This window comes from Lytechinus variegatus, chromosome 16, assembly GCF_018143015.1.
Source record: "Lytechinus variegatus isolate NC3 chromosome 16, Lvar_3.0, whole genome shotgun sequence".
Classification (NCBI taxonomy): domain Eukaryota; kingdom Metazoa; phylum Echinodermata; class Echinoidea; order Temnopleuroida; family Toxopneustidae; genus Lytechinus; species Lytechinus variegatus.
The window spans coordinates 12650895-12676424 of NC_054755.1; the positions used below are offsets into that span (position 1 = coordinate 12650895).

Consider the following 25530-nt stretch of genomic DNA (forward strand, 5'->3'; position numbering starts at 1 on the left):
AAATGATCAGAAATATTACATGTACATTTCTTTTTGGAGATTCTGTATTCTCAATAATGAAAATTTTACTGAAATTGATGTAAACCGGTATTAAATAAAAAGCTGGGTGTATTATATCTATATTTTCAAACAAATTAACAGAACATGCAGAGAGGCAGAAGTACTAGTCAAGTAGTATCATTATCAATACTTTTTTATCCAACCCTTTATATAAAGACCTGTGTTTGTAATAATTTAGATAAACAATACCTTTTTCAGCACATTTATTTCCAGCTTGATTTCTTCCTCCTCTTCCTGTAATAAACAAACAAAATGAACAAAAAAATGTGAAGTAGTGATCAATAACAAAAAGTACTGATTGAATGTGGATTACTGTAAAAATTTTAGTAAAAATGAAAATAAAAATCATTATTAAAAACCAATTAATATAATCTGTGCAAGAAATTTCAGCAAAACAAATTCTATACCAAATATATATAAAAACAACACAATTACAATCTAATACAGAGTTGGGCCCACACTATTGTGGATCAAGGTGGGGACACAACGCATGTGCTCATTTTGTGGTCCTTTTTTTACTAGGGCTGTATAAGAGTTATAAACTGGCAGAGACCGGTAGACCAGTGTGATACAGAAATACATGGGTGCAATGATGGTCGTTCATAATATTAACAGATTGACAGTTGAGAGTGTTGAGGTTTCACTGTACACCATAACTCTTTTTGTGGGCATGTGTTGGTCTTGCAAAGGGCCACCCAAACTCGACATTTCTAAAAACCGTGTTCCTGTCGTCTTCAAGAGAATGATTGACAGTGTTCCTTCCAAGCATTTCTCTGTAGACAATGTGCTGAACATTGTCAACAATGATCAATTTGACATGTCAACAGGGCTATTTCAATAACAGTACTACTTTATCTACAGTAGTAGTAGTACTACAGGTGTACTAATTTTAGGGCATAGAATAGCTATATCCTATGCCATATTGATTTTCATGAACAAAGTAGCACCTCCCGGCAGACCTCTCTATCCAGTAAACAGCACTAGTATTGGCCTAATATTTGGCCGCCATGATGACCAACATAAAACAATATTGGTGGAACTGTATTCCAGGGGAATAGTTCCCAGAAAAATGGGGAACATTATACTGACTGGGCTACATATACAGATACATGTAAATGCATGTACATGTACATGTAATACTGTACATGTAGCTGATGGATTTATTGTACACAAATTTGCTGAATTTTTTCATTATTGATTTTACATCATACAGAGGGTCCAACCAAACAAATGCAATAATTGTCACAAATCAGATTGGTTTAAAATGAATATCATAAGAAACAGTATAAATACGAAGAAATTTAAAATGTCATAACTTTCTTATTTTACATCCGATTTTGATGAAATTTTCAGTGATGCGCTGTTGGATTTTTCTCTTTTTATTCAAATCAACTTTTTGTTGGGGTGGACTTGTCCTTTAAATTTTAAGACCAATGATTTGAAAAACATACTGGTATGCCTTGAATTATACAGACCAGTACATCATCATACCAGCAACACTGGTGTAAAAGAATAGGCCAAAGGGTGTAGCTTGCAAATACTTCATAAAACAACAAATTTGATAGCAAAGTAGTGATTATAATGGCTCCTTGGCAGAAAGTCTTATACCCTTTTCACACAGGATTTTCTTAGCCCCGGACTATCGCTAACCCCGTACTATCCTTAACCCCATACTATTTTTTTTCCTTTTCACACATGTCAAATTGTTATTGCTAACCCTGGATAAGGAATGCTTGCTTTTCACACACGAAACTCGCTAACCCCGGACTAGTGGTAGCTCATGCTTTAAATACATTTGTCGATCATTCGTAGTACAAGTACTTCACTCGTACACTTTTTACACACGCTAAAATTTCCTTAACCCCGTACTATAGGTGGGGCTAAATTGCCATTTAGCCCCACCTACATATATAATACGGGGTTAAGGTTAGCCCACTTTCATTTTACACTAGCGATCTTAACCCCGTACTATCGCTCTTAGCACCGCAATTGCTGGGATAACCCTGCTTTTTTGCAGGGCCAAATAATCCCGTACTAAAGGTGGGGTTAGCCCACTTTGCAAAAATGCTGTGTAAAAAGAAATTGGGCTAAGCTTAACCAGGGCTTAACCCAGTACTATAGGTGGGGCTAAGTAACAATTAGCCCCACCTATAGTACAGGGTTAAGGAAATTTTAGCATGTGTAAAAAGGGTATTATTTCACTAATGACCGTGCTATGATAACAATTCTTACAACATACATGTATCATGATACATCAATGGGCATGCCCATGTCCAAGCTATTTTAAGTTGGTAATATAGGGGTATCAGATGCAAAGAAAAACAACTTTAACTGTTAAACATCGAGATAAAATAATAATTATGTTCATAAAGATTTTACAATCCCCTTCTCTAAAACCTAGGAAATTTTGGAATTTTTCTGTTCAATTGCTATATTTACCAATGATGATCATATTTTTTTCATTGGCATATGTACTGTAGCACTTGATGGGACCATAGAGCTAAAGCTCTATGATGGGACAAAACATTTTTCTCTTGGAATCTAAAAATAAAGATATGGTTGCATCATCTTACATGTAAACATTCAATCACCATACTGAATAATGAATATGAATTATAATTTATATACAGAATTTTTTTTATGTGAAACAATGTTCAGTTTTAGGTACACATGTAAGGTTAAAAAATAAAGAAAATGTAGATGGGACAGGTAATTCGTAGGACAATTTTTACATTGCTGTTTTGTTACATTCACTAGAGTTGAAATGAAATTCATCTACCCAAGAACCAAAAATGATACAGTTTTTTTTTGTCACCATCAAAATTACCATACAGTGTATATCCATTGTGTTAATAAAAGCAATTCACAATTTACATGTACTTTCCTTTTCATGATAATGGTTTTGTCCATGAAAATGTTTTGATTGATGGATGTCACTTGAATCATCATATAAAATATTCAAATTGGCAATGTATACTATTCCGAGTAATTAGAATAATGGCATGCACAGATGTGTCATCATATGAGTGGGTTTTCCTTTGTGCTGAGTGTGTACACATGCATGAATGACACAGTGAATTGTATTGTGGCATACAGGTCAATGGTATCCATAACTTCAAAGTTCAATAAATTTGTTTTTGTATATGCACATGGCAAAAAAATTAAATGCTAAAGCAGTAGGCCTACATGTATACTGCAGAACTATTGTGCCATTTGACCTGTATAGGAGTCATGTACACATATACATGTACAGTATGTACATTAAAGCAGGACTCCACCTTTTTTCTACTGGTCCAACCTGTTCATGTCGGACCGTTATATACAGTTTTTCCATTTTTGACTGGTCCAAACCTCAAATTTACTGGTCTCCAAAATAAAGAAAAAAATTAAAAAGGACTCTAGTTTATTTTGCTGTCTTTTACTGCTTTTATTCCCCCCCCCCCCCCAAGAAAAAAAATAAAAACCTACAACAAACAGTTCACATACACACACATAACATCATTCATAAGAGCCAATTCTTAATTTTGAAGAGCCATTTTTATAATTTACAAAAGAGGAGAAATATTATTTGTATCAGTTTGATACATTTCTTTTACTTCTGTAGTCGTGTCAGACCAGTAAATCTAGCTTTTACTGAAAAGTTACTGGCCTGACAGCAATCTTTACTGGTCTTGGACCGTTGGACCAATGCCAGTGTTGCACACAGACTGAAGGCCCAGCTTTGTTGAGGCAATACAAGGTAGCCCACAATATGCATAAAACTTTTTACCTGTGAAAACTCTGGTAAAAACTGAAAACTAAGGTTAGTCTGAATATCTGCCATTGACTGTAACACAGGGCAAAAAAACCGGTAAAATCAACCTGAGTTTTCTCAGGTAAAAAGTTTCATGCAACTGGCCCTTGGTGTACACTGTATGTCATCTGATCGCAACAATTTACAAGTATAGTTTTGACAATAGCTTTCAGAATACCATAATGAAAACATGTCACTTGTGCTAATCAACTGAAAAAAAAATGCTGAAATATGCTTTGAAATTTCAATTCTAGCCCCAAAAGGTGTTAATGATAAACAGACTATTGATTGACACTATGGATGGCTCAATATGCCACAACAGGTGATTTATGAACAGCCATCCTTGCCCGTCATCATTTTCAAATTGAATTAGTCATTCTATTTGGTGAACAAACTTGGTTGGTGATTTCTATGAAACCTTACGTTGAGACAAATAGAACCCAAGTGCTTGTATGACATTGGGTCATATGGGTGATCAGAGTCATGATCAATTGCCGACTGCTCTAGACTGGCTTGGTATACATGTACTTTCGTTAGGTCTCACACCCTACATGTACTACATGTACATGGTTTAATGACTTTATTCCTTCTTTGTCTACACGTACACTGTATTCTACCAGTTTCATTTTTCTACTAACAATTTGGTCTAATGGGTGACATTTACCCTATCCGTGTACATGTAGTTTCCAATTTTTGAGGTTATGTTTGTAACCATTTCATAATTGTACATTTATATTGCGCAATTTCTATACGTACATGTATATACTCAGCTGCGCATTACAATCATGTTATTATTATTGCGCCCTGGCATTCAAGGAACTTCTTCCTGCCGGGTACCCATTCACCTCACCTGGGTTGAGTGCAGCACAATGTGGGTAAATTCTCTTGCTGGAGGAAAACACGCCGTGGCTGGGAATCAAACCAACGTCCCTCAGATTGAAAGACGAGTCATAACCACTAGACCACAATGCCCCCATCTAATATCCACTTGATCTATCACCACTTAGTATATGGTTAATTAAACTGTCTATGAACCAAATTACCATTTGACAAAAGCACATGAATTAAACCATAAAAGAGGTAATTAGACCAACTAGACATTAATTTAGACTATAAAAGCCAAGCACATTCATGTATTATGCGATCCAATCCGGGATCCAATACAACGCAATTTGTTTAATCTCATTCGCATTAAATATGAAGATTCCAAGAAGAAAAATTGCTTTAAGTTTGGCATAAAGTTAGTTAGGGATGATAAAATCTTAATTTTGATTTGCGGCAAACCATGTTGTCAGAGTAACATCCACATCGGCTTAAGTCACAGCCGATGATGATGTCATTGCGATTTCGAATTAAATTTGCTTTTATTCCTACAGGAAGGCTCGAACAAGAATGAATTTTGATTTCAGTAGTCCTACCACTGCACTGTTCTTACATGTATCTCTGATTGCTGTTATTGGTTGGAATGGTCATGTCATTGATTACAAATGTTATCATTTCTGTGAAAATCGGATCGCATCAAATCACATAGTGTGTGCTGGGCTTAAAGGACAAGTCCACCCCAACAAAAACTTGATTTGAATAAAAAGATAAAAATTCAACAAGCATAACACTGAAAATTTCATCAAAATCGGATGTAAAATAAGAAAGTTATAGCATTTTAAAGTTTCGCTTATTTTCAGCAAAACATTTATATGAACGAGCCAGTTACATCCAAATGAGAGAGTTGATGACATCACTCACTCACTATTTCTTTTGTATTTTATTATATGAAATATGAAATATTTTGATTTTCTCGCCATTGTCATGTGAAATGAAGTTTCATTCCTCCCTGAACACGTGGAATTCCATTATTTTAACATTTTGTGCTTCAGGCAAGGAGGTCCTAATCGTCAAATTCGTAAAAATTGAAATATTGTATAATTCAAACAATAAAAAACAAAATAAATAGTGAGTGACATCATCGACTCTCTCATTTGGATGTAACTGGCTCGTTCGTATAACTATTTTGTTGAAAATAAGCGAAACTTTGAAATGTCATAACTTCCTTATTTTACATCCGATTTTTATGAAATTTTCAGCATTGTGCTTGTCTGATTTTTCTCTATTGATTCAAATCAACATTTTTCTGAGGTGGACTTGACCTTTAAATGAGGTTTAGATTAGAACAGCCTGTAGGCCAATCAGCAACTACATCCATCGTACAGTAGTACATGTAAATTGATAATACTGTAGACCAAATGGGTTTTAATATCTCAAGTGATAAACTTTAGTACATGTAGTAAGAAGCAGATCAACGGTATACATGTATAAACAAAAACATGTAGGCCTACATGTTTTGTACATGCATGGTCCATTTATTGACACTGCGAATGGCTGAGATTACCAAAACACAGGTGAATGGCCATCTGTGGCTGTCATGATATATGCAAATTGTATTAGTCATTCTATTTGGTGGATAATGCGGTTGATTTCTAAGAAATCTGTTGTTGAGATTGATACATGTAGTATCTATGCGGATAGATACCTACATGCATAACATGTAAATCAATGGGTCACACAGGAGTAGCAGAAAGGAAAGTTCATGCAAAGGACATTTCATTTTCAACTGATAAATAAACCATGGACCCTAGTAACTACATGTAGGTTACGAGATTTCACTTGCAATATTGCCTATTATAAAATAGTGCAAGTGCAAACATAAAGAAGTATAATTTTTTGTACATCTCTTGTTGTCAGATATACATGTACATGTATAGGTCTATGTATTTTGTCATCAGCCATACATGTACATGTACATGTAATATCTTTGATCTAGTTTTCATCTTTCCCTCTATGAGATGCGTGCATACATGTAGGCCAAATGATGATCAGGGGACCATAACACACATCTAAAGCAATCATCGTATAACATTTTTAACGACTGATTACATTGACTACAATGTACATGTACAATTACTCTTAAAATCAAGCATAGGGGCTAAAGCTGAAATGGGGGGGGGGGGCTATTTCTTTAATTTGAAGAGCTACATTTTCGACACAAATTACAATTACGAAGTAAATGCAAATATCATTTAGTCCTGAATTGATCGTGGCGGCAGTCTTGGGTTGACTCTAGAAAAGATGGTCACCCTAAATTGCTTTCTTTCAAAGGAATTTTATTTTTAAGGGCAATTTAGGCTGTAGTAAGGGCAAAATCGCCGGTCGACCTCGTTTATTTCCTACACTATATTACATGTCATGTAGAATCTCTATTGGGGTACTGGTTGAGCAATCCGGTCTGGCTTAATGACCGTCTGTCATTACATCTAATCATGCACAACTGATTGGAGGTCGTTGACCTGTGACGCATGGGTTGGAATAGAGCAAAGCTTCACATAATGTTCGGGCATTACTCATCGAAATAATCATAAATTATCTGGGTGCTCGGTTCCTGAGGGAAAGGAATAATGAAGAACATTCAGCCGTCATAATGCCTACATGATGCATGGCTGTCAATGGGGAGGATATGAGATGGGTATTCATCACTGCAATTTGATGAGAGAGATATATCAAGGTGCTTCTTTATATCAGATGGAAAGCAAAACAAGCTACATGTGATTAGAAGTATCTGGAGTGGGCTCCATTTATACCTTAAATTTACATTTCAGTCTCATGTATACATATAAATCTAGTGTAGTGTACATGGAGCATGGGATGGGCCTACATGTATGTACATGTACCAGACTGTAGCCTGCAGCGCAACGAGCCAAAATTTGATAGGGCCAGCCAGACAAGGCGTAAAGGGCAAAATTTCTCCAAAGCGAGCAAAAATTGTTACCTTTAAAACACAAAACTCACATTTTGCGAGAGATTTTGACATTTATGGATATTTCACTTATTCAGCCTTTTTCCCCCCCTTTCCTTTCCCTTTTCCCTATTCTTCTTGGTCATTGAGAGACTTGGACCCCATTCTCATTTACGTGTACATGTAGGCCTTCATACATGTACGTCTTAAACTAGTTTTGTGGAAACCAGTTTAATGGAAACTAGTTTACGCATAACATGTTAAATTGGAATGCTCAAAGCCAACTTGTACATACACTGATCTTTAAACACTTCCAAACCAGTTTGGAAAACCACTTCGAAATATTCGAAGTCGCAGGGTACATATACATGTAGGCATTCTACACATAGTGTACTGAGGAGCGTGCAAACATTCCCGTACTGTACTTCCATGCGAAGATCACTTCCCGTAGAACGGTTGTGTCCTCGTCTATGCTTAAACCAGCTTAACGAGGCAATGCATCAAAACCACCTCATGATGTAGTTTTTCAAGAGCACTTTGACTTGTGTTAAAAACTGGTTAATAAAGAGAAATTCCAGTAGTTGCAGTAAACACTGATTTCATGAGAAAGTCTGTAAAACAAGGCTTAATTGTCAGTATATCATCGAGGATCTACATGTAGATCTGGTGGGTGTTTCATAAAGCTGTTCGTAAGATAAGAACGACTTTAAGAACAACTGGTGATTTTGGTAAATGGTATACATATCGGCGATGGTTTAGCGCGTAAGAAAGGATCACCAGTCCTTAAAGTCGAACTTACGAACAGCTTTATAAAACGGCCTCCTGGTACAGTTACATAAACTGAACTTTGTGAAATCTTGAAATCTACGCTGAAAATGTTCAGACTGAAGATCCCCAACACAGATAAGCACACGTGGGACAGGGTATAATTATTGCTTTGAATGTCGGGCCCGGCGCTCTACCCGAATTCTGTGCTTATTTGCTGATTTCTCATCAGCAATTACACAATTTCTTCCAGAATCCTTTGGCACATACGTTTTATTTATACAAACAGACACTTTGGTGGTCATTTCATTGGATTCTGTACGAACTCATTTTGATATCATTACCAAAACTAGCATTTACCTTTAAAGCATAGATTTAGACACAACGTCAACCGTTCTTCGGGAGTGATCTTTGCAAGGAAGTACATGTACAGGAATGTGCGCATGCTCCCCTGTACACACTGTGTGTAGAATGCTAATACCCTGCGGTTTTGAATTTTGCGCGAATATGTGACTCCGCTGAGAGCGATCCCACAGCAACAAGACCACTTTACATTAAAAAGTGGTTCGGAAACTGAATCAGGAGATAGAGATGAGGATGCTAGCAAAAACCCAGTTCTCATTATGCTTTCTAAAACTAGTTTGCCAGAATCCGGTTCAGGAAACCAGTTTGGAAGATCGCTTTGCTAGCGTTCCCATTTGATCACCCGAAAGCGGTTTCAAAATTACTTCACGTATTAAAGCGATCTTATTTCTATGGGAACGCTCTCAGTGGGGTGACACGTTTCACAGAAAATTTGAAACCGCAATGTAGGCATTCTACACAGTGTGTAGAATAGTGCGCTCAAAATGTGCGAAGATCGCTTCCCGAAGAACGGTTGTGTCCTCACTTACGCTAAAACCAGTTTCACGTGGCAAAGTGATCTTGAAAACCAGTTTAGAAGATCACTTCATCCTTTCTCATTACACGTAAAATACATGTAGTTTCCGGTAAACTAGCTTTACATGTAGGAAGGTAGTGAGAATAGTGTCAAAGTGATCTTCTAAACTGGTTTTAATAAGGGAAACCAGTTCAAGAAAGTAGATGAGAACAGGGTCATGTCTTAGCACCATGACATCTTTCCAAATCAACATTGCCTGGCTGGGTATCTGATTCCATTATGATGGATAGCCCCAGCTGCTCATCATACATGATCTGCATACTGTACACACACAAAATAGAAGTATCATCTACATGTAGGATATGGACTGTGTACCAAAAAGAAAGTAAAACGGAAGTGCACTCTTACGTCAACTTGATATCTACATGTACATGTAATAAAAGCAGAAAAATGCTTTCAAATATATGGATTTTAGACATAGATTTTAGACAATTTTGTGATGTCACAAGCAAGCCTGTTTGTCGTACTGTATAAAATTTCATAAAATTTAAAATTAGAGACTTGTTTAGACAAGTAAATATTTGATACTCATGCATATATATTCAGACATCATTTATAGCCAATGAAAAATTGACATGCCAATTTATGGAATTAAAGGTCAAGTCCACCTTAGAAAAATGTAGATTTGAATCAATAGAGAAAAATCAGAAAAGCACAATGCTGAAAATTTCATCAAAATCGGATGTAAAATAAGAAAGTTATGACATTTCAAATTTCGCCTATTTTTAACAAAATAGTCAGTTACCAGTTACATGTACATCCAGTTACATCCAAATGAGAGAGTCAATGATGTCACTCACTATTTCTTTTGTTTTTTATTGTTTGAATTATACAATATTTCAATCTTTACGAATTTGATGATTAGGACCTCCTTGCCTGAAGCACAAAATGTTAAAATAATGGAATTCCACGTGTTCAGGGAGGAATGAAACTTCATTTCACATGACAATGACGAGAAAATAAGAATATTTCATAAAATAAAATACAAAAGATATAGTGAGTGAGTGATGTCATCAGTTCTCTCATTTGCATATCGACCGAGATGTGCATATAACTGTTTTGTGAAATGAAGCGAGACTTTAAAATGTCATAACTTTCTTATTTTACAACTGATTTTGATGAAATTTTCAGTGTTATGCTTGTTGAATTTTTTCTCTTTTTATTTAAATCAAGTTTTCGTTGGGGTGGACTTGTCCTTTAAAGGGAGACATTCGTAGTACATGCAGACACCAAGACACAGGTACATGTACATACATTATTAGGCAAGAAAATAAAGCAATGCAGCATGTACATGTACACATACTGTATTTCTTCTACATGTACATTTTTCATTTTTATCGTTCAATACAATTATATGAGAACAAGTGGAATGCCTCTGGCCGTCTCACCTGCAGATCACGCGGTTCAATATAGCAGCAGTGCTGACTTTGAATACTACTCTAACTCGCACAAGATGTTCAGTGATACATGGTTACTCTTATGTCCACTTTTTATGAACTAGACCAATAAACTTACAGAGATATGATGGTTATTCAACAAAAAAACCCAACATGGCCAAAGTTCATTGACCTTACATGACCTTTGACCTTGATCATGTGACCTGAAACTCAAACAGGATGTTCAGTGATACTTGATTACTCTTATGTACAAGTTTCATGAATCAGATCCATAAACTTTCAAAGTTATGATGGTAATTCAACAGATACACCCAATTCGGCCAAAGTTCATTGACCTTTGACCTTGGTCATGTGACCTGAAACGCGCACAGGATGTTCAGAGATACTTGATTACTCTAATGTCCAAGTTTAATGAACTAGACCAATAAACTTTCAAAGTTATGATGGTAATTCAACAGATACCCCCGATTCGGCCAAAGTTCATTGACCCTAAATGACCTTTGACCTTAATCATGAGACCTGAAACTTGCATAAAATTTTCAGTGATGCTTGATTACTATTATGTCCAAGTTTCATGAATCAGATCCATAAACTTTCAAAGTTATGATGGGAATTCAACAGATATCCCCAATTCAGCCAAAGTTCATTGACCCTAAATGACCTTTGACCTTGGTCATGTGACGTGAAACTCATGCAGGATGTTCAGTGATACTTGATTAACCTTATGTCCAAGTTTCATGAACTAGGTCCATATATTTTCTAAGTTATGATGACATTTCAAAAACTTAACCTCAGGTTAAGATTTCGATGTTGATTCCTCCAACATGGTCTAAGTTCATTGACCCAAAATGACCTTTGACCTTGGTCATGTGACATGAAACTCTAATAGGATGTTCAGTAATACTTGATTAACCTTATGGCCAAGTTTTATTAACTAGGTCCATATACTTTCCAAGTTATGACGTCATTTCAAAAACTTAACCTCAGGTTAAGATTTGATGTTGACGCCGCCGCCGTCGGAAAAGCGGCGCCTATAGTCTCACTTTGCTTCGCAGGTGAGACAAAAACCTGTGATAGAATTCCTAGGATTAGATCCCAGTCATCTGGCAATGTCATTTTCAATTTCGACTGTGTATTAGAGTTGCAAGATAATTCGCACTTGCACCCACATGTATAAAGTGGCAGTTACAAAAAAAATGCAAACTATGTTGTGTGGCCATAAGAAATCAATCCAACAATGTACAATATTAAATATGTACAGGTGTATAACAGAAAATTAAATGTATGCGAATGGAACTTTTAACTTTTATATTTCATTCCCTCTATTTTATAAATTTGATGACTACTCCATAGGCCTATACACTGGTCTACGGATGCATTAATTTAGAAGCCTACATGTTAAACATGAATAATACCTGGATATACAGTAAACTCTACATGAACTTTCATACATGTACACCTTTTTTATGTCTCTCTTCCTCCAATGTACATGTACATGTACTTGTTGTTGGAAGAATACTAGCTTTAATTACAATCATGTGCCAAATGAGAGTGTTTATGTACATGCACTTCCTTTTACATACTGATCTAGAGACAAGTTGCACGCAGTATGATGGATCTACAGGATGTACTCCATCCATGTACCAGTATTTTAACATGACAAGTACTTAGAGTAAACCATGACACATGAACACTATACTCTGTACGTATACATACTGTAGGCATTCGAATCATGATACTACAGTCTTCAGGCCTATTGTACATACATGTACATGTACATACATGTAGGTACAAATCTACTGTACAGTTTATTATATGGACTTCTACATGTACATGTAGTATACAGTGTACATGTAGTACTGAAAATAGTTGATTTTTACTTTCCCTAAATCTGTACATTCAATATTGGCAAGAATTGCATTTTGAAAAAAAAGGAATGCAGGGCCTACATGTAATACACATTGACACCAGTCTGATGGTCCAAGACCAATAAAATCAAAATCCAACTGGACAAATAACATACAGGAGAGCCACACGTACAATAAAATAAATCATAATCGCAGGTGATTGCACCAGCATTTGTTTTGAGGAATTAGTACATTGAAGTGATAGGCCTATACTACAATATTCCTACATGTACATCATGAAGGTGTGGATGGCAGCCAAGTTTATAGCCAGCACAACACAACCAGGGGCCTGTTTCATAAAGGACTTGCAACTGTTGTAACTTTGCCATTATGGCAACTACCATGATGGTAAACAGGGCTCAGCAGCCAATTAGAATCCAGATTACCATGGTGATTGCCATAATGGCAAAGTTACAACAGTTGGAACTCTTTATAAAAAGGGCCCCTGAATGATACAGACAGAAGCCCCCCCCCCCCACACACACACACATATATACACACAAAACAAGCAAGATCATCCCTTTGATGGATCAGACAATTTAAAATGCAATCTAAACAAACTGAAATTATTCCATAAATTATAAGGTGAAATGAACTGTACATGAAATTATAGTAAGTGTAAACATACGGAAGGGGTAATCTTGGAATCCCTCTTCTAGTACCGCTTTCATAGTGAAGGCGAAGTGGAGTTACTCCGGAGTAACTCCGAGTCGAGTTGATCCGCTTGTACTGCGAACTGACTTTAAACCCCCTTTCATATTGGCAAGCACCGCAGCGGTGTATCCGCAGTCATTGCCATGGTTTCCAAACGAGTTCGCGCCATACGTGTGGCCGAATTCACGCGAGATCACAGCGATAAGCGCATACCGCATTTCCGGTGCGGAGTAACTCCGTTTGTAACCCTCTTCTCGAAGTGGGTTGAGTACTTCGCTTTGAATCCAGATAGAACTAATCTCAGAATTTTCACATTGCCCTCCAAAGTGGAGTAACTCCTTCTGGACTACGGACTAACTCCACTTCGGCTCTCACTATGAAAGGGGTATCAGAGTATCATGTCACAAAATTCAATTCAGGGCCCCTGGAACCAGGGTTGACCGGAGTAGGAAATACTGGTGTTAAACACCGGTAAACACCACCTCGATAATTTCTTAGGAAAATGGGAAATACGTCTGTAGTTGGAAATGCAGGGAAATACTAATACTATGAAATATAATTCTTGAATCTTTTCAGGTATCGCCCAGGTGTTTATCAAGCATATGTACATTATTCTAGTACCAATTTCCACTACATTTCCAAACGTACATGTACAACTTAAGTGACAAGCCAACCTCAACAGAAAGTTGAATTATGAAAAGAGAAAAAACCAACAAGGAAAAAAATGAAAATTTCATCAAAATCGGATGTAAAATAACTAAGAAAGTTATGACAATTGTTATTGTAAGTTTTGCTAAATTTCACAAAACATGAAGATATTGATTGGTACATGTATGCAAATGAAGGGACTGATGATGTCACCCACTCACTATTTCTTTTGCATTTTATTGTAGGAAATATGAAACATTTTCTCCTCATTGTCGTGTGAAAGAAAAGTTTATTCCTCCCTGAACAAACGAAATCACATGTACTGTACCATTGTTTTAACATTGGTTCGGTGAAGTTGGTCCTTGACATCAAATCTGTTAATATTGAAATATCGTATAATTCAAACAATACAAAACAAGTAATGGGACATCATCAACTGCCTCATTTGCATGTCAGTGAGTTGTGCATATCTTGGGAAAATAAGCAACACTTATAATGTCATAACTTTATCATTTTACATCAAATTTTGATGCAATTTTTCAGCGTTTGGCTGGTTTGATATTTCTCTATTGATTCAATCAACATTTTCTGTGGTAGACTTGACCTTTAAGTACTTCAAGGCATTTAAATGTTTTTCCCAGTATTTCCCACCTGGGTGGAAAATAATACCTAAAGGCTAATTTTCCCTGGGAAATTGCCAATTCTGCTTGTAAGCTTAGTGATTGATTGCGGTACTGATTCCTAAAATTGATGAAATTGATAATTAGAGTTCATCAATCAATCGTGACAAGTCAGCCCTAAAATCAATCACTACGCTTGATGATAAGGGGCCCATGATATGAATAGATATCAGACTCACCTCGGTGACATCCATCACTTTGATAGCAGCAAGTTGACCAGTCTTGACATGCCGACCCTGGAGATGACAGCAAAGACAATAATAATAGAAAATGCACATTAAAGGGTACCGTAATATACTAAACCCTCTTCTGACCATATTTCTATAAATGCTCAGGCCTAGTCCTCTCTTGGACCGCTGATATATTTAAAAATACATTCATTACAATAATGATGTGATGCAAAAAGCATAACAGGGCTCGACATTAGCAGTGGCCCGGGGCAACCAAAAAAGAGAGTCGGGCCACCAAATTTCTGTATTAAAGCCCACACTTGATGGGCCAGTTGGGCTACCAAAATTATTGATAAATTGTAATGTTAACTATTGCTTAAGGGCAACCACATAACCACATTAAATGCAGTCCACCAAAAATATGAAATTGATGATTTTTGTGGACTGATCGGGCCACCAAGAAAAAAAGTTAGTGTAGAGACTTGCATATACATGTAATCAATGTGCCTTTACATTGATCACGTACTGGTTTCCATTATTACATCTACATGTACGTGTAGTGTAGGGGCCAGAGGCTTACATAAAAAAAAATAACCATGTCTTTAATAGTTCTTTTGTACATGTATGTAAAAGGTTGGATTCCATTCGGCACTAACAGTAACAGTACTGGGCTTGCAAACTACATGTATTCCACACTGTTTATGTGATGCATTTCAGAGCCAGTCCAGGGGCCAGCTTCAAGTTCACACCCACAGCTTATTCTACATGTATTGTATCTCAAGATTTAAATCCCTGTTACACATGGCTCGGAACCCAAAATTGTGTCTATGTACTGTATTTCTTATCTGGGTAATAATTTTGCTACACAAATTTGATTTAACAGCATTGTAAACATTAAAGACAGTTGAAGCCCTTGAGCAACAGTTTATGTACATGTATAATGATTTGATTTGATTTTTCTTCTACATAACAATATAAAAATCAGGCATATATCATTAAGCATAAAATAAAAATCTGCTACACAAGTTTTGTGTAGCAGTCTTTAAAACAAGTGGAGAAAATTGTGATGCGAATCATGCGATACCAGGAAAATAATAACTTTAATATTCCCAGTTAAACTGAGAAAACTTCCATGATAATGTAGGTCTACACGTACATGTATGCCTATATTTTTGCAATGCTTACGAATCCTAATTGGCAACACACAGAGGTGAATTTTATTTCCTGTTTTGTTAGATTCTTAAATTACAATTTTTATCAAATTACAATATGTACATGTAGGCCTACCTGTACATGTACATGTACAATGCAATGTCATTAAAGAATTAGGGCTTGCATGTACATCATTGCCCCTTTGAATTAAAACAAACATGTTTGATGATGGTTTATTTCTTAGCAATTTCCTTTCTTTATATTAAAATTCAACAAGTTAAATCTCTAAAACATTCTGGCCCGTATTTGAAGTCAGGTTTAACTTACATGTACAATGTAGACCACGGTCTAACTGTGTGCTAGAATTATGGGAGCAAAAAATTCTGTTTATTATTTTGTTTTCATTTTGCTTTCATAACGAAGAAAAATACTTCAGTTATCATTCCCAGACAATTACGAACAATTTGGGTGCCATGTGAAAATTGAATGTGTACTGTAAGGGATTTGTGCTCCAATTGGCTCTCCATAGATAAACCACAACTTTAAACCCTGGTTTAATTTGAACCAGAGTACAGAATACAGGCCTTTGGGTTTATGATCTATTTTACAATAAAAATACTTGAGAAATTTGTTTGCATAAATTTTCACACAAAATTTGTAATACATGTAGTAACTAGTACATGTATGTAATACTAATTTTGCACGCTTTCCCCCACACAGCATGCAGACATGAATCAACAGTCTTTCTCGCTCAGGCAGGAGCAACAAGAGAGAGACAACAAATGTGAGAGAGAGAGTAAAGGTATTATGCAAATATTATTAGTGAATCAAGTAGCATTCGGATCAGGGCCACAACATGCACCCATCATTTCCATATTGATTCAGTCTGGATTTATTCGTGCTCTGCCGATGATTCATCGATATCGACAGACTATAGTCTCCCTCCCACACTCAAGAAGCCAAGAGAACTTTTATCACGTCATCAACTCAAATTCTATCTCATCTATAATCGTCCATGTTTTCCTCTAAAATCACATCCAGTTTCTGTTTCGCACACCTGTATAGAAACCCATGTACATTTATATAACTCTTAATACTTTTGTTTCTAATTCTATTGAAGCATTTTACGTACATCATAATTATTACCCTGATCATAGGTTCCTGTCATACCCGCACACAATGCATTCCCTTTCTCCACTCACTGGGGAGTATTCCAAATACAGAATACATAAAGATCATCTGTCATTTTGCAGTTAGAGCAGCTGATTTCTTTTTTCACTATACACCCCCCCCCTTCTAAAAAAAGAGGAACAAATAATTTCCAATGTCGATGGTAAGGGGCACATCAAGGCCAGTCAGTTGATGTACATGTATGTACATGTACATGTAGACCGCACTCATTCCGCCGCAAATGGCAATAAAAGACACCAAAATAAAATTGAAGTTTTCCTTTATTTGGGGGACCAACACATTTTGGGTTTGGACCAGTAAAAATGGAAAAACTGGGTACATGTAGTCCTTTATGCAAATTCATGCAACTGTACAGTCTACAAATCTACATGTCCATGTACACAACAGAAAGAGGGATGTGAAAATGGTAGTCTGGCAGCATTTGTCATCAACTGTTTAAACATGTACTTCAGAAAATTTGCCAAATTTGACTAGAGTATGTCACCTTCCTGTGTTCAATTTACTTCACAAAGAACAACTTTCAACTCTGTGCAAAACTGCAAATAAAAATCCCAAATTGACCATTCAACTCAAGCGGCACAAAAATGTAAAGTTAAGAAAACAATTATTTAAAGCAATGAGAATACTTTTCTCTTTTTTTTCAATAAAGTATAAAAGAAAATCTGATGAATAACCAGAGCCACCTGACCAAAAAGTTCAGAAGTTCACTTATTCAAGAATTGCCAAGTGCTTGTTCTGGCATCAGATCAATTTTTTTTTTTTTTTTTTTTGGTGGGGGGGGAGCTGTTGAGGGGTAACTAATGTGTACATGCATCCTGGGAAATTGTCCTAGGGTAGGGGAAAATATCTTCATGGGCAATTGTCCAAGGGTTTGATGTGGGACATGTACAGTTGTAGGCCCCCTCTCCTCACCAGAACATATTTCTTGACCAGTTTGGGGGTTGGTTGTAAAACAGGCACAATTCATTTTCCATCATTTTGTTCTTTTCGTTGATCCAATGTACATTCTAATGTTCGTCGCTCCAGACCAACCGTATGTACCTTTCAGTTTGTATACGGCCTGGAGATGATGGTTGGGGGGATTTCTGGGTGGATTGTCCTTGGGGATGTTTTCGCAGGGATAACACCTTGAAAATGGTAAAAAAGGAGCGATAATCTAGAATAACATAAACCCACTTGATGGATAATTTTAGGCCACCATTATGAAATAAATTTGACTGGGCACTGCAATGCATTTCTGGAGTAAAAGACAAGATGCAAAGGGGAGGGGGTGGGGGGGCAATCGCCCTGCCCCTGTAAAAAAAATAGGCAAAAAATGCATTCTGCATCCCTCCCCCCCCCCCTGACAAAGGGGGAAGACTCAAAGAAGAAGATGCATACTGTATCCTGTCACCCATCTGAGAGTGGAAGTTAGAAATGCATTTCTGAGAAGACCCTGGGTATAGGATAGGGTTCTGAATGACACACATTTCTACAGTGTACATGTATCATAAAAGAGAAAATAACAAACACACACACAAACAGATACACAAAACTATTAAAGCCTACATGTATGTGTACCTGTATAAACATTTGTACAGTGTACATGTACATGTAGGCCTCATATATCCTGTTATGTGAATATATATGCAGCACAGTGTGATGTCTTGGTGTGCACTGTCTATGGTACATTTCCATGTGATGTACCAATCTTGCATGCATTGCATGCAAACAAATCACAGCTTGATGGATGGAGTTCACAAGCAGAGCATGCAACTCTTTGTCCAAGGACAAATTGTATCTTTATTCTAACATGCAAATCACATACAGAGAGCAGGGAATTCTCACAAACATTTCCCTGCAGAGAGTGTGCATGTAAAAATAATAGTAATAGGCATTTATATAGCACCATCTATCTAGAAATAATATATTCCGAGTCGCATTTATTATTACCGTTACCCCGGCTTTAGCTCGAGCTGCATGTACATTTACACATCTACTGTAAATACCTAAATGTTGATTTCAAAACATTAGGACTTCTTAACAGATAACAAGACTAGGCCCGAGTCATGCCAGAAATTTTTTGTTCTGGAATCCGCCGGTGTTGCGCCGGTCGGAATCCGGTATCCCGATAAATGAATTCATGAACGGGGAAGTACAAAGAAGTCACAGATTATACAATATTGATTTAATTTCCAAACATTCATTGAAAAAATAACGAGAAAATATATTATGAGAAGACGGGGAAAAAAACTTGCCGATGTTTACTTGGCCATCTTTTTCTCTTTTATAGAAGCTAAGGCTAAGCTACGAGACGCATAAAGAGTCTGCCGCCCTCTATATGCGTCTCGTAGCTTAGCTCCTAACAAAGAGAACAAGATGGCCACGTAAACATTGGCAAGTTTTTTCCTGTCTTCTCATCATATTTTTCTTGGTGGTCACCTGAAATGTAACAAAGAAACCTGGGCTATGATTGGTAAGACTGAATTAAACGTACTTGATTTAAATTTTGTTAAGATATACAGAAGGAGAAAAAAAATATTTGTTACATGTATGTATTACATTTTATCGGAATACATGTAGGCAGTCACTGAATATTATTTGTCCAAAATACAATGTACATGTACAGTTGGATGTACACAATGTACGGCTTGCACCACTCATCATACATGTAGCTCATGCGATTCTATTTCATGAAACATATAAAGTAAAGTTTCATGTTTATGATTATATTTTTTGTTGATATTGAAACCTTTATGAACTTGCTTTAGCAAATTTGTACACCAACCTTTAACTTGTCCAATAAGTTTCCGGCAAAAGATTTATAGGCTTTACAATATCAAACAATGCAACAAAAATTCTATTAATGAAATAGCAAATTTGGAAAACAAACCTTATAAACTTGTCCATAAGTTCCATTTCCCACTACTTCCATCAAGTCAAAGATGCCAGCCGGATCCTGGAATAAAATCAACATACAAAATATAAAGGTCATAGGGTCATGGAGGTCATAAGGTCATTGAGTGACAGGTGTACTTGGCAATGGCATGTCATATGGCCTAATACTCAAACTTTAAAATCTTGTTGATTTAAATTAAATTACAATTCTTTAGATTCAATTACAATTCTTTAATATTTAAACTAATATAAAAGTCGGTACCAGGGAATACATGTAATTTTGCTTTACAAATTTGAATAGCATTTTTGGTCATAGGAGAAAAGCTCTCTACTAACTAATGTACAGTCCTACAGGTGAACATGTAGAAATGTGGTATACAAAAGACTTTTATGCATAGCAGTCTTTCAAAAATGTGGAGCAAATTGCGATGCAATAGCAGGAAAATTATTCCCTACATGTACTGTAGGTGTACACAACGTAATCTGTAGTCTGCGCATCATTTACATGTGTAGAGTATAACTAATAAAGGAAGTTATATAACCTACATTAATTAACGGGGCCTGGGACTTGTTGGAATCAACTTTGATGGTTTCCACATGGGGATATTCAAAATAGTGTTGTACATGACTACATGTACCAATGCTATACATGTAGCAACTGATCGTGGGGGCTTCTTCTTTTTAGGGGGGGGGGGCAATGGATATTGATCACATTCACACACAATCAATGCAATCAATTTTAGATATCAGTCCTATAATCTATCGCTTATACTAATGTTTTGGTGACATGGTATACAATCCTCGGTGGAAGATCTAGGGGTGGGGGTTAGGGAGTTTAAATGTCATAACCTTCTTGTTTTACATCTGATTTTGGTTAAATTTTCAGTGTTATAATATAATTATTGGATTTTTCTCTTTATTTAAATCAACTTTTTGTTAGGGTGAACATCTCCTTTAAACTCATACACCACCTTGGCTTTTGTCATGCAAAACTTTACATGTAGATATTCGCACCAGCACTACAAGAACAAGAGCTTAATTTATAATGAAACAACAGTATGTGAAAAGTTCCACACATTGACACACAACCAGTGTGTTTATCGTCATCACCTTGAAGCAGCACTTACTCTGGAAGAAGAAGAAAACAATTGAAAAAGAATTGATACAATTGAATACATTAAGCCATGCAGAGTTTCAATTGTCCAGATGAGTATTGAAGTGGCCAAGTGACATTAAACAACTGCTTTCCACTTAACAATAGCCAAGATGACTGCTTAAGTAGAAATATATTGCAAATCCTAAAAATTGAGAATCATATATCGCTATCAAATTAAAGGAGAAAATAAGAACACGACGGTGTAAATCATTTATCATGGAGACCGATGAAACTCTGTTAATTGATAGTTAAAGTTCTCTCTCTTAATGCTTCAAACACGCAGAATTTACTTAGACCTGCAAAATTGGGTTTTTTTATGACATGCATGAGTGTTCAAGAGACATGATTGGCTCTCCCATGTCAAGCTCCACTTGAATGCAAAACCTGTTGTGAGGGTACGTTTTCTCCACATTGACACTGAATACTTTGATCACGAAATGAAAGAAAACCCAGAAGTTTATCTAGATTTGGATTTTCAAATTGATGATATTGAAGATGAAGAGAATGATGATGAAGTTTCTAGCTCTAGAACAACAAAGTGACGTGAATGGAGGTAAATTAGGGGAATTACGCTAGTGATAATGAGTTGGTCAATTCAACTTGCATGCCGATTCGCTACCAACTCATTCAGCTGCTAGCTGCACCGTGGGTCAAATCCATGAAAATGAATTCCAGCATGACCACATCCAGACAGAGTCTCTTCCCTCTGTCAACAAAATAATGAGAAGGAAAATAATGATACAACTGTATAATTTACAAACAAGTAAATATATCCAAACCTGAAGGCAAATGAACTCAACGAATAGCAGCAGACGATATGCACCAACGATGAACTTCACATGGCTTGGAATTGTCACTCATTTTGTTAGAAAAAAATTCTCATTATTTTGACAAAATTATGAAACTTGGGGAATTATTTTTCTATATAGAAATATAGTAACACCTGGTACTATTTTTTGAATTACGATAAAACTTTTTTGAAGCAAAAATTGAGGTAAATTAAAATCAGATATAAAAGATCATCCGCCTAGCTCGCATGCAATTGTAAACAATCAGCAAGGCGAGCAAGCTACATGTAGCCCTGTGTTTGTGATGGTTTGTTTACAATTGCATGCAAGATAGGCGGATCTTTTACCTCAATTTTTTGCTTCAAAAAAGTTTTTATCATAATTTTAAAAATAGTACCAGGCAGGCTATATTAAAATAATTCCCTGAGTTTCGTAATTTTGTCAAAATAATGAGAAAGAAATTTTATCTAACAGAACGAGTGACAATATATCCCAGCCACGTGAAGTTCATCGTCGGTGCATATCGTCTTCTGCTATTGATTTGCATTCAGGTTCGGATATATTCACTTTCACTTGTTTGTATAGTTACATGTATATCATCATTTTCCATCTCATTATTTTGTTGATAGAGGAAAGAGACTCTGTCTGGATGTGGTCATAAAATAACTCATGCTGGAATTAATTTTCATGGATTTGACCAGCGGTGCAGCTAGCAGCTGAATGAGTTGGTAGGGAATCTGCATGCAAGTTGAATCATCCAACTCATCAACCAATTCCCCTAATTTACCTCCATTCACGTCACTTTGTTGTTCTAGAGCTAGAAACTTCATCATCATTCTCTTCATCTTCAAAATCATCAATTTGAAAATCCAAATCTAGATAATAAACTTCTGGGGTTTTTTTATTTCGTGATCGAACTATTCAGTGACAGTGTGGAGAAAACATACCCTCACAACAGGTTTTGCATGCTTGACGTGGGAGAGCCAATCACATTTCTCGTACAACCATGCACTTCATCAAATTCAAGTCAATTCAGAGACCGATGCAAGGCATATGTCAGAGAGGCATTTTAGCACTTTTTATTTGGCGATTTCCACCTTATGTATTATTTTCGTTATTTTTTAATGACCAAATATTAAATCCCCACATCATTACCTTTCCACTGATAAGGCCATATTCATAATCAATATATTCTCCTTAATATGATATGGCAGTGAGTCCAAACTTTGCGCGTGTCCAAACTTCGCGGACGGTCATTATCTCCAAAACTTGCCAATATCCTTAAAATCTGACATCATCAATGTGAAAAGCGACCTAAAATTACCCTTCGCTGAAAGTTTCTTTAGGATTAGTCCAGTATTCATGAAAATATTGGCAAAAGATCGGCAAATTTGTCACCGTTAGCGCCCGTTTTGAAGAAAGCAACAAGCATCACGATATCACCATTTTACAAGCAGAAATCATAAAAAATGTGAGTTAAATGTGGTACTAACCAATTCCATAGCATTTTGTCATCAATCTGATATAAATATTTCACTTTTTGAGCTTGAGTCTTTGTTTAAATCTCCACAAAAGCTTTGGTGCGCGAAGTTAGGTCACACTTTTTCTGTGCCGGTTTTCCAGCACAGCCCGCATTCGCCGATCGGAATAGAATTTTGAAATCGCGATACCTGCGAAACCCCGTGACCTACATGTACCTTACATTTTCGTCCATGATTTTATAGTTAATGATCTTGCCGTCAATGTGGTAACTATTTCTTGAATTGGTTTTGTATAAATTATGAATAATTTGTGGACAAAATTAAGCCTGATGAATATTTTTGAAAAGTGCGCGAAGTTTGGACACCCCATCATAACCTAAGCAAATTTTCTCGCAGTTCCTGAAAAAACTTTTGGTCTTCCTTTTTGTAAAGAGAAGTTGATCAAGATTCTGATAACCATTTTGTCAGAACATAGTGAATCATATTTTCATAAGTTTTATATAATTTTATCATCTGCAAGCTGGCTCCCTGGGTTAATTTAGGAACTGACTGAGGAATGTTTCATTGACTTTGCCTAGTAGTACCGGTATACCGATACCATACTGTCTTTGTTTTGAATTTGGTGGCTAGTTGAAATTTGTTTCATTTTGTTTTGTAGATCAAAATGCTATAAGTTTTGACTTGTTTTTGTTTTGTTTTAATTATTCTTAAATACCACCTCCTCCTTACCCTCAAACTGGAGAGATCAATATCATCTAAACTTCGCATTGATGCCATTTTTGTTTTCCACCGCCCTGTACGTCACAGCTGCGGCCAAAATAAAGAAGCTCTCTGCACAGACTACTGCAGATACCGCGGACCGCTGGTGGTGTTGCCTCTGAATTCCACTCGGGCAAGCTAAGGCCAAGGGCCGTCTTGGACTGGATCGGTCGCGTGTTCGGAGGCAACTTCCGTCTAACTAAATCACCAAACTTTCGTTACTTCCTGTAGTAAAATCCAATATAATCTCACAAGTTCACTGGCACGGATGCCTTCCATAAATCCACAGAATGGCGTTGGAGACACTCATTTCTATCGAATGGTACATTCGGAGATACAAATACAGTCAGAACCTGAGTGAGTCATTGTTCGACATGGGCAACCCTACCGTACTTTGCTTCGCTTCCTGACTGCATAAAGACTGTCGTAATTACACTGCGCTGCACGCGCTGCACACCGGCCGTATGCATTTGTATACATATTCAGATAATAAGGATTTGATGTCAAATTCCAAATCGCCGTTGTTTTCTCTGACGGAACTGAGAGGGCTCACTGCAAATCCAACTGTTCTCATATCATCCCCCCAAATATCATTTTCAGACTGTGTCCAAAACTGATATTTTTGAGAGGTTACACCTAAAATCAGTGTATATAGGCACCGAAAGCCCCGAACACGGGGGTGGGGGGAGGGGGCCGCCCCGCCCTAGAAAAAAAAATAGAAAAATGGATAATGGGCACAGATATACCATAACTAAAAAATAGCAAATATATTTTCTATGCACACGATGCATTTTCCCACCCCTCCAAAAAAGGGGGGATAAAGTAAAAAACACAGGAGAAGAAGAAGAAGAAAAAGAAGGAAGAAGAAGAAGGAGGAGAAGAAGAAGAAGAAGGAAGAACAAGGAGGAGGAGGAGAAGAAAAAGAAGAAGAAAAAGGAGGAGGAGAAGAAGGAAGAAGATGAATAAAGAATAATTATATATATATATATATATATATATATATATATATATATATGTATAAACAGCATTGCAGTTAGCAAAGCTTGGTTGGTATTAAGCCCCCAAATCTACAGCAAGCAAAACAGCTGCAAGACGAATGATGAATCTTTCAAATATAAAAAATTGGCCTAAAAACCGGTATGGATATCAATGTTATGGATGTGAATCTTCTCCACCATCAGCTTACATCCCCCCTCTTTCATACACTTTCCTATATTCTCTCCTTATCTAATTCTTTCAATTTTTGTTTTCATTAAGCATATTCATACTAAATGGGTATGAATATAATTATGATTATTTCGTCCATTCTTATTTCATCTCATGGA

General features: G+C 36.5%; 1 protein-coding gene across 3 annotated transcripts in view; it reads right to left on the reverse strand.

Annotated features, from left to right (window-relative positions):
* The window catches only part of LOC121429772 (traf2 and NCK-interacting protein kinase-like), a 62502-nt gene extending 37840 nt beyond the window's left edge, over positions 1-24662 (reverse strand). For 2 of the 3 annotated variants that reach the window (XM_041626990.1, XM_041626989.1), the window contains exons 1-4: positions 24176-24661; positions 20017-20082; positions 14811-14867; positions 250-294 (exon numbers count right to left, since the gene is read on the reverse strand). In XM_041626990.1, coding sequence (XP_041482924.1) covers positions 250-294; positions 14811-14867; positions 20017-20082; positions 24176-24223 — 216 coding nt within the window. In that variant the 5' untranslated portion in view covers positions 24224-24661. Of the gene's footprint in view, positions 1-249; positions 295-14810; positions 14868-20016; positions 20083-24175 lie in introns of all 3 variants that reach the window. The other variant, XM_041626988.1, reaches the window with a different exon arrangement.
* Between the last annotated feature and the right edge of the window lie 868 nt (positions 24663-25530).